This window comes from Phalangium opilio, unplaced genomic scaffold (assembly GCF_054372755.1).
Source record: "Phalangium opilio isolate 3A_F unplaced genomic scaffold, DU_Popi_V2 ptg000013l_1, whole genome shotgun sequence".
Classification (NCBI taxonomy): domain Eukaryota; kingdom Metazoa; phylum Arthropoda; class Arachnida; order Opiliones; family Phalangiidae; genus Phalangium; species Phalangium opilio.
The window spans coordinates 685521-700761 of NW_028324148.1; the positions used below are offsets into that span (position 1 = coordinate 685521).

A 15241-nucleotide genomic window follows, 5' to 3' on the forward strand; every position below is an offset into this window, starting at 1 on the left:
TGAAACTTCAGGGAAGCCCATTCACGAATACGTAGGGCTCCGTAGTAAAATTTATAGTCTTTTGTTGAGTGAAACGGAAGAAAAAAAAACGTTGAAAGGGATTTGTAAAACTGTTGTGAAAAACAAAATAAGACACGAGGACTATAAAAATTGTCTTTTCAAAAGGAAACGTACGTCGGAGACCATGTATCGATTCCAGTCTGAAAATCATGAACTTTATACCTTGAAAGTTCAGAAAGCCGCGTTATCGTGTTATGATGATAAACGGTATATTTTGGAAGATGGTGTTACTTCATTACCTTACGGGAATAAGGATATAGCGGAAAAATAACCCTATTTTGTAATGTGTGATAATAAAAAAAATATTACTAAGATGTCTATTATTCCTAGTTGCGTTATTTTCCTATAAATAACAAGTGTACGAATAAACCATACTCATTCAGAATTTGGATCCATGATGTTACGTAAGAGAATTATAATAGCCCCGTCTAAGGTTTCGCTGAAATTTCTATCAGGTAGGAGGGTAGTTAGACGGGGGAAAAGGTTTTGGAATGTGAATAAACATTTGAGAAAGACAGTAAAGAGCGTGAATAGACCAAGAAAAGTGAAAGTTTAGTCAGCGATTTTTTTAGGTTGTGAAAAGGATACGAGATGAAAAAGCGTATAGCAGAGGTGAAAGATTGGGGGAAAATTCGAAGCATTTATTATAATAGTAAAAGCCCAGGGTCCTACGCCAGTGTCGCTGCTCTCTTTAGGGAAGCGAGGAAGTTTGGCTATCGGGTACGAGATGTTAAAGAATTTCTCAAACAACAAAATGTTTATACTCTAAACAGACCAGCTAGAATTAATTATTTGAGACCGCGAGTTATTTCATTTGGTATTGATCAAATTTGGGGTTTGGATTTAATTGATATGCAAAGCTTAAAAAGGTATAATAAAGGGGTCAGATATATTTTACCTTGCGTGGATTATTTTTCAAAATGGGGTTCGCTAGTTCCGATTAAAAATAAAAGGGTGGAGACGGTGATTCAAGCTTTTAAACATATCCTATTAAAAAGCAATCGACACAAACCTAAATTAGTTACTAGCGATAGAGGTTCAGAATTCGGTCCTCGTTTCCAGGTATATTTAAAAAGTAAGGGTACAAAATATTATACAACGTTTTCGGAAATGAAATCGTCCATATGCGAAAGGTGAGACTTTTTATTAAATGGAAGGAAGCGTCTAACTCAGGTTTTTTTATATATAGATTTATACAAACTATGAAACATAGAATTTACCAGTATATGACAGCGAATAACACGTTTAACTACAATAATGTATTACCGAATTTAGTAAAGGCTTATAACGACAGTTTCCATAGAACAATCGGAATGAATCCTAATGAAGTCAACAGTGAAAACTCGGCAGAAGTTTGGTATGGAATGTTTGGTAAAATCGATTTCAGCCCCCCTTTAGATTCGGAAGATATATACGTGGGAAACATTATTAGAATTTCCAAACAAACAAACGTGTTTAATAAAAAATTCAAGTCAAGATGGAGTGATGAACTATTTAGAGTGCTTAGGTTTTGAATACGCAACCGAGAACATATAAGATTGAAGATCTAAATTCTCGGTTGATCGAGGGTACTTTCCTTCAACCGGAAATGCAAATCGTGGGGAAAGATTTGAATGATTGCGTTTTCCGTATTGAAAAAATTTTAAAAACGCGTAAAAAATCCGATGGTACTAAAGAACATTACGTTAAATGGTACTCGTATGACGAATCCTTCAACTCGTGGATTAGCGAAATCGATTTAATAAAGAAAAAGTAATAATCATGTATAAATATCGGACACGGAACATCATTCCATCCATTGTTAAAAATTAACTCGTGCTATTTACGGACCCAGTTTATCAGGTTACATCAATTTCGTTGTTTTTATATTTAATACGGTAGTTATTAACTTTAAAACTTTATTTCAGGTAAAAGCACGTTCGTTTTTAAATTACTACGTAATCACGAGTTTTGCATAACTCCGAAAATACAGAGAATAATTTATATGTACGGTTCGTATCAAACCGAGTTTGAAAAGTTACTAAAGGAACTTCCAATTTTGGAATTTGTTAAGGGAATCCCCGATGATCTTGAAAATTTACTAGACTGTAATGTAAATAAATATGTACAAGCAAGGTTGTGTATGGATTTTACTTGTATATATTTTATTACCGTAATTTGAATATGTCTAATTTTTTAAAGGTTCCGTAATGAGAGATATCAGCCTGAACACGCATTATTTAATTTTGAAGCGGATGAAGCGTGATAAGAATCAGATTGCTACGCTTTCGAGACGTCTTTCCCAAAAAACCAAATAAATTATTGTTAGCGTACGAGGATGCGACTAGTTTATCGCCGTACGCGTATCCAATTCTGGATCTCAGGGTGGATTGCCCCGACGATTTGAGGTTAAGGGGACACGGAATTTTGGAAGATCTACCGATGATATTTTATAAATAGCTATATTTAACAATTAATTTCATCATTATGTCGAGAACTTCGAGGAGATTTAGTAGTCTAAACGGCCTTCCTCTAAGAGGGGTAGATTGTGTAAACGATTCGCAACTTAAATTCTTATGCCAACTATCAAGCAACTTAAAACAAGACGGCCCAAGGGCTCGTAATAGTAGCCACATCGTACGAGTGAATAGCCCCTCTATACCCTACCCCAATGAGTGGATAACCCCTCTTTACCTTACCCTAATGAGTGAATAGCGCTATATTTTACAATTTTACAATGCTTAAATGATTTACCGTACACAAAATCCGAGTGAATAGCCCCTCGATGCCCTACCCTAAACAGTGATAAAATTATTACCCGTATAAATTTAATATCTTCCTGGGGCGTTAGTGTACCATATGCACATCAAAATAAATTTTAAGGAACTTTTAATTATACACAAACTTAAAAATATATTTCTGACACAAAAAAACAAGGGACCAGATGTGAAGGTTAACGGGAAATTAATATGGCCTTAAGGGTTATAACGGAATTCTATAACTTGTTCTTAATATTGACTTCCCCTCGAACTTTTCAGACAGCAATAGTTTAGACTGCTTTTTGGATTACTTGATTGGAAGGTTTATGGGTTTTGGTGAATCATTGATCTCCAGGTCTCCAGTTGTGTTGGTTTAGTTTTTTATTCATTCGGCACACACGGCTTCATTGGTTTTTGCCTCTTGAATTTTTTTTGTAATTTTAAGTTAACGGCGCTTCGGGTAATGTTTTTCTCTATATTGGTAGAATTATTTCGAAGTGTCTTAGCAGCTTCCCAGGCATTGTTTCTGACAGTGAAGCACCGTTTTTTTTTGTATTGTGGAGGTTTCAATGTAAGTAGGGCACATACGTCACCGACAAGGATGCGATTAGTCAGGGTTCAGTATGTGTTTAAGCAGGGAAGGAAATGAGGTTTACTTGGGAGGTGACGGAAGGGGTGTGGGGGTCAAGTCACCTCCGGTGGACACGGGGCAGTCGGCACCTATAGGGTAGGATCGCCGACATGTGTCTTATTCCCTCAAACTTTGCCGCCCTGAAGCTTGGCTTACAGGAGTGCGCCTCACTCCCGGCTGCGAAGCACCGTTTCGCTGATATAGTTTTATTCATCTTGTCTCAACCAAGCTTTTGGATGTGGTTTTAATTGGATTAAAACATTTCGAGGGGGGATATTCTTTACATGTGGGATGAACTTGAATAGTTTTCTAAAGAACTACATATCTGGTCTCCTTAATTTAAAAAATAATAAAACAAATTAGTTTTTTTTGCATTTTAAATCTTGATTAGATAGGTAATTCAATTTCCTTAATTTCATAAAATAGTTTGATTATAGTGTCAATATACTTGGTTTAATATTTAAATTTGGAAATATTATATATTTCGCATTTATAGAGTGTAGATATTTGATAAATTAGTTTCTTAGAATGTACATATTTGATAAATTAGTTTCTTAGAATGTACATATTTGATAAATTAGTTTCTTAGAATGTACATATTTGATAAATTAGTTTCTTAGAATGTACATATTTGATAAATTAGTTTCTTAGAATGTACATATTTGATAAATTAGTTTCTTAGAATGTACATATTTGATAAATTAGTTTCTTAGAATGTACATATTTGATAAATTAGTTTCTTAGAATGTACATATTTGATAAATTAGTTTCTTAGAATGTACATATTTGATAAATTAGTTTCTTAGAATGTACATATTTGATAAATTAGTTTCTTAGAATGTACATATTTGATAAATTAGTTTCTTAGAATGTACATATTTGATAAATTAGTTTCTTAGAAAGTACATATTTGATAAATTAGTTTCTTAGAATGTACATATTTGATAAATTAGTTTCTTAGAATGTACATATATACTTATAGATAAGAAAAGTTTACGGGGAGAAATTAATAATAATGCAGGGCTCCCAGAGTACCTATAATACCTATAAATACCTATAATTCTGAGATGGTCCTATAAAAACCTATAATTCGTAAATTTATCCTATAATACCTATATTTTGGATATGTTGGTTTAAAAACACTGAGAAACTTCAAAAACAATCCAAAATATTTCATTTTTTTTTTCAAAATTTTAGCGAGATTACGTTTTAACTTATACATTCAAGAAGGCGATTTAAACGCTCTAGTTTAATTATTTAGAATAATGACAGTTGGGCCTAAACATGTCAGGGAAAATCGTAATAAAAGTCCAACAAAACCTGAAAAAGTCAGGGAATTTGAATCTGAAAATTTCGTGGTAACCCTGAATTAGTCCAAAGTCAAAAGTACCTGACATTTAAAATAATTTAAAACATGTAAGGTAGTTATCTATAAAAAATTTCATGCATGGTAAATAGTAAATTAAATAATGATCATATTTTTTTTTTAAATATGTTTAAAAGTTGTAGTCTACTCTCGAATATATAATATACTTCCTGTAAAACTCCAATAATTCGTAATTTTAAATGTATAAAATTTACTTAACATAAGTTTGAACCTATAAATTGATGATTTTTGGACCTATAAATATCCTATAATTTTAGCCTATTAGACCTATAATACCTATTATTTTTTGTGCACTAAGCGCTGGGAGCCCTGTAATGGGAAGTTTATAATTGAAAATGTATCAAAATAGGTGAAAACATAAGAGGTAATGAAGTCTCTCTCAAAGTGATCTCTATCAGATGTATACACATCACTCTCTAAAGGCCAAGAAAGCATGAACAATATGAATGAATTCTTTATTTAGAAGAATTTAGTCAATTGGAAATGTTTTCTCCCTCTGAGTGATCTCGATCACGTGTATACACATCACTCTCTAAAGGCCGAGAAAACATGATCAACAAGATTAAATTCTATTTAAGAATTTAATCAAATGGATATGTTATCTCCCTCTGAGTGATCTATCACTCTCTAAAGGCCAAGAAAGCATGAACAATATGAATAAATTCTTTATTTAGAAGAATTTAGTCAATTGGAAATGGTTTCTCCCTCTGAGTGACTCAAGATCACGTGTATACACATCACTCTCTAAAGGCCGAGAAAACATGATCAACAAGATTAAATTCTTTTTAAGAATTTAATCAAATGGATATGTTATCTCCCTCTGAGTGATCTATCACTCTCTAAAGGCCAAGAAAGCATGAACAATATGAATAAATTCTTTATTTAATAGAATTTAGTCAATCGCAAATGTTTTCTTCCTCTGAGTGATCTCGTTCACGTGTATACACATCACTCTCTAAAGGCCGAGAAAGCATAATCAAATGAATATGCTATCTCCCTCTGAGTGATCTCCCATACTTTTATCGAATGCCATTTTCTTAGCATTTTAAGGCTTGTCTTAAACTTTTCTAAAAACATAAATCGATTTGTGAAAAGAATAGGTCGATTCTCTATAATCAGCACTATATTTTTGGATTAGCAATACGTTTCCAAAGGCTAAGTCAAGCTGACTCCCTTTATTGGTTGAAACCTTGTTCTTCAATCCTGGCATAAGTTCAAATTGCCAAGGCAAAAAAAACTTTGTCAATGCCTGTTTCCTTAGTAAAAAGTCAACATTAAAATCTCCAACGATCAAAGTAGGTACGGTCGGATCGTATTTTTTAGAAAATAGCATAGTCAAATCATCTAACACCAGTTTCAAGCTGGCTTGAGGCGATTTGTACAACAGTACTATCGCTATTTTCTCTCCTCCCAATTTACAATCGAGCCAAATCCGTTCAAGGCGGGCTATGGGCGATGGCTGCCCATTTGGAAGCCGGCCATGAGTGACTTTACTATCCAAAACCTGTTCAGTCACTTTACTATTTCCATAAATTTCTTTCGGGAGCGTTCTCGGGCAAGAAAATTCCTCCAAAATTCTCGAATTGAGCGATACTTAAATCATCTTGCTCTTTCGCTCGAATTTCCACAAACAAAAGCAAGTCAGCACTGACAATGAAATCATCACGTCTGACGTCCTGCAAATGACCCCTTAAAGACTCGGGGTTATGGAAAAACATAACTGGCCGTGAAAGCAATGTGGACACGAAGAGCTGCGCTTCTCTTTCCATTCTCTCCATTTCTATTTTAGCGACGTCATTGTCCTTTGGAGGTTCGGGCGCTACAAAATCACCATCGATAAAAAGCCCCTGAGCGGAAGTGGCTCGGCTGCAAGCAACGTACAACATTGACCTTTGCATTTTTCGGTTTTTGTTGGTATGAACCACCACGCATTTGTAGGTATCACCCTGACTCTTATGAATGGTTATTGCTTCTGCCACTTGTAAGGGAAATTGTTTCCTAGACACAGTGACGTTTTTATTCGAGTGTCGAAGCGTGAATGATCTCACCGTCTTTTCAAGGGGAGTCCACGAAGGCTCGGCCTTGGAAGCGACAATGAAAGCGGTACTTTTAGCTCGAATATCTTTACCCACCCTTTCGTGGTCAAAGGAAATCCAAACTCTAATAGGAACACGAACCCCGTCTGGACGCACTCCGTAGTCAATTTGACGAATTCTGCCAGTGGCTCCATTAACAACTCCATCTTGAATGTCAATGTTGTTAGTAACCATATAGCGAGCACTAATTTGCAAGCGAATTTTTTCGCTCAATCCGTAAGTTGAACTAGGCTTCAGTTGTTTCGCTCTATCCAGTATATTTTTTCGCACAAGCGCTTGAAAGTCTCCTTTGACGTTATCGAAAGCCAAAGAATCGCAAAATTCAGTATCAAACTGACTGAGACGCATCTCATTGAAATCTGCCGCGCCTTTGTTCGTAGCATACAGATGTATGGCGTCGAGAGGAGGCTCGCCTTTTACATTCACCTGCTGTTTCTTGATTAGTGATACGTCACTGACTTCCATTTTTCCTATTGCCATTCGATTCAGAGCCATAGCGAATTCCTTGTCTTCCTTCTGACGCATGATCTCATTCAAGAAAAAAACCTTAAATTCTTTCCATTGCGGATTATTATCTAGCAATCCAGCATAAGGGGTGTCACGAGCTTTAGGAATTTGAAACGCGTAACTATCGCCTACTGGTTTCAGTTGGTTAAAATCGCCAACAACCAAAACTGATAGTCCACCGAATGATTCTTGTGACCCCATAACCTCTTGGCACCTAGAATTGACCTTCGTGAGTATCCCTACTCCTGCCATTGAAATCTCGTCAATAATTATCAGTTTAAGATCCTTCCAGGCAACCCTAATTTTGTTCAGAGTTTCTGATTCCATTCTCGACATGGGCCCTCCGTATTGGCTAACTGGAAGCGAGAAAGCCGTATGCAAAGTGGTTCCGCCAATGTTAAAACCGGCTTTTCCCGTGAAAGCGCACTTCAAGACAATAATGTTGGAGTTGTCAGCCCCAGGTTGTTTGTGGAAGTACCTAGTGACGCCCTCGCAAGCGGCGTTAATGAGAACGCTTTTACCTACTCCGGCTCCTCCAGTGACAAATAGGCGGAGATACTGGTCGGGCTTAGTTTTGAAATGCCCAAGAATGTAGCCAAATACTTCTCTCTGCTTTACGTTTAGACCCTGTACCATTTTGGCATACTCACTGTCCTCTACTATACGAACAGTTTGCACGACTGTGTAATCTGGGACACGGCAATCGGGGATTTCCCGTCCGATGTCCGCCGTAGAATCTCGTGCGCAAGCCAGAACGGCGAATTCTGGGTCATCCATCGTGTATTGGCGATCTCGTTCATCTTGATGCTCCAGTATTGGTTGCACATTAGCCAAATCTACTTGAGCTTCACTTTCGAGGAATTCTACCCTCGCTCTTTCAAAGTCGGCTTCACCAGTTTCATTTACAAATTCTTTTCTTTTCAGCGAAATCAGTTCCAGATTTGCTTCGTAGACTTCTTTGAAATCTTTTTCCAAAACATCTGTGGCCTCGTCGCGCCAAGGATAGAACAAGAGAATTTGCTCTCTGTAGAAATCCAATGTATCTTTCTCGATACTGTAATTCCTGTATCGGAGGACTTTTGCCTGTGTACGTTTGCGTACAAACCCGTGGCCATGCTTCAAAGCGATCCAAACCGAAGCTACATTAGATTCGGGCTCGCTATCAGGTCGTTCATCCTCGTTTAGACTTGAAACTTGCTGACCTCGGCCTTTTTTCTTATTGAATTCATACCAGGCTGAAAATTCAGCCAAACAGACTGATTCCATATCATCTGGCCTTAAAGGGTAATGATCAATTAGGCCTTCCGAAAAAATATCTGTACTATCTTCTGGCAAATCATCAAGCTGACTCTTTGGTTTGAGAATATGAACTCGTTTCTCTGGCATATTTGTGTTGATAAAGATGGTAGCTCTACTAGACTTAGACACGGTTATCTGCAGGCATAAGTACGCCGCTTCTTGGGCGGAAATTTCATGACCAGTGAGAAACTTGTTGGCGATAACTTTAAGCCTTTCTTTAACAGTAGAGCCCGCCTGCCTAGCGGCTCTCATAGCTTCCATAAGTAATTGGGAAATGCCACGCTGTGATTTTCCAATGTAAGCGATGACGTACATAATGCACGCGTAAGCATCGAGAACAAATTGAATGTCCATATTGGCTCTCCATAATCTAAGAATGTCTTTGTTGTAGGCGTTTACTCTTACTTCCAGAGGATATCTCTTCAGGAGAATGGTTTTTCTCTTAAGATTTAACGTAACGCAATCAATATAGACCCGTTCCGTCATTTGAAGAGGCCGCAAAAACTCTTCAAATGTTATAGGAGAATCTTCAGTTGTCAGAGCCGCTATGGCTTTTTCCACTTTCTTATATTCCAATGCGATATGTTGACCGTACTCCTCTGTCCAATTTCTTAAAACAGGATCGTGAACATATGTTCTCGGCATTGGAGGCCAGGGAATTCCAAAACGACAAATCGTTTCTTCTCCCCGTTTCACCTTGCACGTTCTTGTGTGTTTGTGCGTTTGAAGAGGAACCAGGTTGACCAAATCTTCATTTTCTGATTTGGCGCAAGAAATGAAGCGCTCAACAAAAGTCTCGACTTCTTTAGTGTTTGAACCATCCGGTTTTAATTTTGGAGCGCCGGAGACCCAAATTACACTGTGCACATGAGGAGACCCACGATGTTGAAACTCAACTCGATAATAATAGTCCACCACTAGCCCCAGAGGTCCAACCTTGCTCCTGAGGTACTTTAATAATGCTTGAAATCTGTAATCAAAATATCTCGCGCATGTAATAGGGTCCTCCTGAATCAACTTGGCTTTATCTTTGAAAGCCATAGCTTCAATGTCTTGGTTATTCGTTATCCTTTTGCCAGCAGTTACCAACAACGCATTTATTAACTCAGGCCATCGGGTTTCGGCCGCGCTTACAGTCAGGAAAAACGTAGGAATTCCGAGTTGTCTCACCATGGCCAGAAGGTCCCTCGATTTTCGTTGCCAAAATGCGGGGGAGTTGCGAAGGGGCTCCAGTATTCTAAAACCATCGTCATGGTGAAGCAGCGATTCAATTCCACCTTCCAACCTCAGTGTCCCCGCTGTTAGTCCACGCCCGTCAGCAGACTTAGTTTTGCGTAAACAAATTTGAATTGCTTGACTGACTTTCATAGTCTCAATCTTTAACCATTTAAAAAATAGATTGGTGACGTCACTAGCGCATCTTCTGTCTGAAGACAGCAATTCCCATTTTACAATATCTTGATAGCTGCATTTGACCTTAATGTCCCTTTTCTGCCCTCCATAAATTCGAGGAAAGGACAGTTCTTCGCAATCTTCATCGTATAGCAAAGACACGGGACGGCTACCTTCTCCTGGTGCAAAGGTTATCGTGATATTAGTGTCCAATAAATCATCAGCTGATAATAGCAACGAATCTCTGGCTCCACAATTGACGCTTTCTTCTTCCTTTTCCTCAACCCATTCTTCGTCACTATCAATTTCCTGCACATTGACACTCTGGCCCACTTACCCATCACCTTCGATTGAGGGTGTCTCGTTCACTTGTGCGGCTTCACTTTGAGCAATATTTCTGTCGTTTTCGTTTACGACGAAATCAACCGTTTCTTGCACCAACGTGTTCATGAGGTCCTCCGAAAGAGTGATGCAATGTTTCTTATAAAGTGGTGATTGCAGCAAACCCTTAAGCGCGGCTAAAATAAGCTTAGGGCGCACAGTTTCAAACAAAAATGGGTTATTATACTGCATGCGACGCATTAATTTCACTTGTATTGTATGTCTGTTGTCAGGCAGCCTTGGTAAAACGGAACAGGACGTGTCCACGTTACAAGGAACATTAACAACGGTGCCCTTTAACCCTTTTTGCGAATCACAGCCAAGAGATCGTATTTGAATGAAGGGAATTCTAGGGCTAACAAGCCGTTGCTCGAGATTAGATAACCCTGTAATAGTCTCATTTACGACTGGAAAAAAAAAGCCATTAACGGGGCTGTATTTTGGAACCAACCCTTTAGACACGGCTGCGTGACAAGGCATGCACAATTCCACTAAGGGAGTCAAAACACTGGTAACCAATCCAACGCGCGCCTGAAAAGTTTCTAAACTTATTGAGGTCGAACTGTTCTTAAAACAAAGTCTAGAACATATTTCGCACTTGTGCGTAGGCACATCTTTAATCGATTCAGAATATAAAAATTCTTGATATAATGGGTCATCCTTTTTAATAACCCTCCTAAAGCAGGTAGCGAAATTTTCATTATGACGAAATTCAGGGTCATCCCTTCGTTCCGCCATATTGGCCCTCTCCTTCTCCTGAAATTGAGGGTCTTCCCTTCGTTCCGCCATATTGGCCCTCTCCTTCTCCCGAAATTGAGGGTCTTCCCTTCGTTCCGCCATATTGGCCCTCTCCTTCTCCCGAAATTGAGGGTCTTCCCTTCGTTCCGCCATGTTGGCCCTCTCCTTCTCCCGAAATTGAGGGTCTTCCCTTCGTTCCGCCATATTGGCCCTCTCCTTCTCCCGAAATTGAGGGTCTTCCCTTCGTTCCGCCATATTGGCCCTCTCCTTCTCCCGAAATTGAGGGTCTTCCCTTCGTTCCGCCATGTTGGCCCTCTCCTTCTCCCGAAATTGAGGGTCTTCCCTTCGTTCCGCCATATTGGCCCTCTCCTTCTCCCGAAATTGAGGGTCTTCCCTTCGTTCCGCCACCTTAGCCCTCTTCTTTTCAAGAAATTGAGGGTCTTCCCTTCGCTTATCCATATAAGCTGCATACCTCTTCCTATTTCCTTCCTCTTGCCTTATTTCAGTTTTGTAGGCTTTGTCTTTTTCCCGGAAATCGAGTTCTAGCCTTCGCTCCGCCATATAAATTCTAGTTCTCTCTCTATTTTTTGCATTTTGCCCTCCCTCGTTACTTTTTGGGTCTTGCCCTCCCTCGGCTTTGGCAATTGTCTCTTTTTCTCGCTTAATTTTATATAATTCTCTGCGTCTAGCATTTAACTTAGCTTTACCCTCTGCATTCGCAATTGTTTCCGCTCCTAGGCCTAGCCCATCTGCTTTGGCATTTTTCTCTTTTTCCCGCTTAATTTTATATAGTTCTCTGCGCCTAGCATTTAGTTTTGCTCGAACCTCAGGATCCACAATATTTCTCCCCTTTTTATCACTAACTTTGTCCTTCTTAATTCTCTCACCATCATCTACATCATCCCCTTTTTCGCTACCAGACATTCTTCTTTATGAGCTTATGACAAAGAACTATTTTCGAATATGGCATATATATAAGAAATAAAAATGTTAAATATCCTACTTCAAATCTTCAAAGATTAACCAAACACTGTACCAATCTTTCACAGATTAACCAAACACTGTACCAGTCTTTCACAGATTAACCAAACACTGTACCAATCTGTCACAGATTAACCAAACACTGTACCAGTCTTCCACAGATTAACCAAAAAGGGTACCAGTCTTTCACAGATTAACCAAAACACTGTGCCAGTCTTTCACAGATTAACCAAAACACTGTGCCAGTCTTTCACAGATTAACCAAAACACTGTGCCAGTCTTTCACAGATTAACCAAAACACTGTGCCAGTCTTTCACAGATTAACCAAAACACTGTGCCAGTCTTTCACAGATTAACCAGAAACGGTACCAGTCTTTCACAGATTAACCAAAACACTGTGCGTCTTTCACAGATTAACCAAAACACTGTGCGTCTTTCACAGATTAACCAAACACTGTACCAATATTTCACAGATTCACCAAACACTGTACCAATATTTCACAGATTAACAAAACACTGTACCAATATTTCACAGATTAACAAAACACTAAGCCAGTCTTTCACTTCAAAAGGTAGAAAAACTTTACGATGTAACTTAACTCTCGTTTTTATACACAAAAATATTCACCGACAGAAAAATACACACCTCGACATTGAAATTTCAGTCCAGAAATGAAGAGGATTTAAGAAAACTCCCAACGTAAAAAGCAGGAAATGGTTAACATACCAACGCAAGCAAACCTTATCTCATGTTAACTTGCCCAAAAGGCATAATAAAGGTAGAGGCAGGGTAGTGTCATCGCATGTTAACTACCTATAAGCCGTAATACAGGCAGAGGCAGAGCGGAGCCTCCGGCAGTCAAGACCGTACCGGCGCCAGCGGGATGGGGACACAATGATTTCATTTTTGGCGAAAAGCTAACGAAAATGAAAGACATATAGTAGTGTGATCCCATGTTAACTTGCCCAAAAGCCATAATAAAAGTAGAGGCAGGGTAGTGTCATCGCATGTTAACTACCTATAAGCCGTAATACCGGTAGAGGCAGAGCGGGCCTCAGCCAGTCAAGGGCGGCGCCCGCGGGATGGGGAAATATAACAAGCTATACCTTTCTTTCCATTTAGCTTTAAAAGATTTAGACTATTAATGGTTATTTTAAGAATTAAAGTCGCCACTTCCACTTTAATGAAGTCTGGTAGAGTATACGACCCCAAAGATACAAATTCAGAACTATCCGACCCGAAAGATACAAATTCAGAAGTATCCGACCCCAAAGATACAAATTCAGAAGTATCCGACCCCAAAGATACAAATTCAGAACTATCCGACCCGAAAGATACAAATTCAGAAGTATCCGACCCCAAAGATACAAATTCAGAAGTATCCGACCCCAAAGATACAAATTCAGAAGTATCCGACCCCAAAGATACAAATTCAGAAGTATCCGACCCCAAAGATACAAATTCAGAAGTATCCGACCCGAAAGATACAAATTCAGAAGTATCCGACCCGAAAGATACAAATTCAGAAGTATCCGATCCGAAAGATACAAATTCAGAAGTATCCGACCCGAAAGATACAAATTCAGAAGTATCCGACCCGAAAGATACAAATTCAGAAGCATCCGACCCGAAAGATACAAATTCAGAAGTATCCGACCCGAAAGATACAAATTCAGAAGTATCCGACCCGAAAGATACAAATTCAGAAGTATCCGACCCCAAAGATACAAATTCAGAAGTATCCGACCCCAAAGATACAAATTCATAAGTATCCGACCCTAAAGATACAGCACTCTCCCGTTCCAAAAATTTGCCCATTGTTACCCATTGTTATCTATTTAATTAGCACATAAATAAAAAGAAAAGAAATATAAAGACCAACACATAAATAAAAAGAAAAGAAATATAAAGACCAACACATAAATAAAAAGAAATGAAATATAAAGACCAACACATAAATAAAAAGAAAAGAAATATAAAGACCAAAAGACACAAATTCAAAAGTATCCGACCCCAAAAATACATAAGTATCCGACCCCAGAAATAAAATAAATAGGGCCCTCCCTCATTCCCGACCCGTTAGAGATAAATTAAAGGAAGAAAACTCGCTCTTATTGACAAGCCCTCGTGGTATAGTGGGTAGAGTGTCTTGCTGCTGCGTGAGCGTCCCGGGTTCGAATCCCGGCTACGACCCAAAACAATTTTAATTAAAATAAAATCTCTAACCAAGCTCAGTTACCCCTATGGGTGGTTTGAGGAACTATCGAATTCCTTTTAATCTAAAATCTAACGATAACGAAGCGAAAACCCCGGCCACTACTACTACTACTACTACTACTACGGCTCGGGTCAAACTAAGAGCCTCATCGTATACTACGATGTGGCTAAAAAGGAAATGTTATCATAGATAATAAAACAAGGAGAAAATTAGTCAAGTACAGGAATCTGATACGTAAACTAGCTGATAAAAATATTTCGTTAAAAAGAAAGAAGTCTCTTCTGAAATTGAAACAACACGGACGATGAAGATTTTTAAAAATAAAATGTTGGAAAAAAAATAGAGACTTTTTATTGCTTTTTAATATTTAATTTATTTCAATATTCAATTTATTTTATATATATATATATATATATATTTTTTAATTTTTATTTCAACGATTATATATATATATTTTTTTTTAATTTTTATTTTTTTTGTTACATTCCGCTGCTGCTGCTCTGACTCTCGAAAAAGTCTTTAAAAATTAGAGCCCTGGACCGTTCGTGGGGCAGAATGAACGTCTCCAACTTCCTCACCTAGTGAAGAAATAAAGGAAACATGGAATAATGATGTAATTAAGCGGGGGGAGAGAGAGAGAGAAAACATACCTGCACGAAGCTTTTTTCGCCCCCTATTTTTCGCACGAGACGGTCCAGATTTGGGTGATACGACACGGAGACATCTATAGACGATATCTCCGGTCTCAGATCAAACCGGATGACGAATCCGATGTGTATGGATCGCACCAAAACCTTAAACAAATGAATAA

The 15241-nt window shown here is 38.3% G+C and overlaps 1 protein-coding gene and 1 long non-coding RNA gene across 2 annotated transcripts; one reads left to right on the forward strand and one right to left on the reverse strand.

Moving 5' to 3' along the window:
* Positions 1–6336: 6336 nt before the first annotated feature.
* LOC149705420 (uncharacterized) lies at positions 6337–12153 on the reverse strand. Its single transcript, XM_089865018.1, has 3 exons — positions 11584–12153; positions 10480–11292; positions 6337–10419 (listed from the first exon to the last, which is right to left on the reverse strand). Exons 1-3 carry the CDS (start codon positions 12151–12153, stop codon positions 6337–6339), a joined length of 5466 nt encoding a protein of 1821 aa, XP_089721144.1.
* Positions 12154–12205: 52 nt separating this feature from the next.
* Positions 12206–14157, forward strand: LOC149705421 (uncharacterized). The gene is made up of 2 exons (XR_016380559.1): positions 12206–12783; positions 12846–14157. It is a non-coding gene; the product is annotated as an uncharacterized LOC149705421 (long non-coding RNA).
* Positions 14158–15241: the final 1084 nt, after the last annotated feature.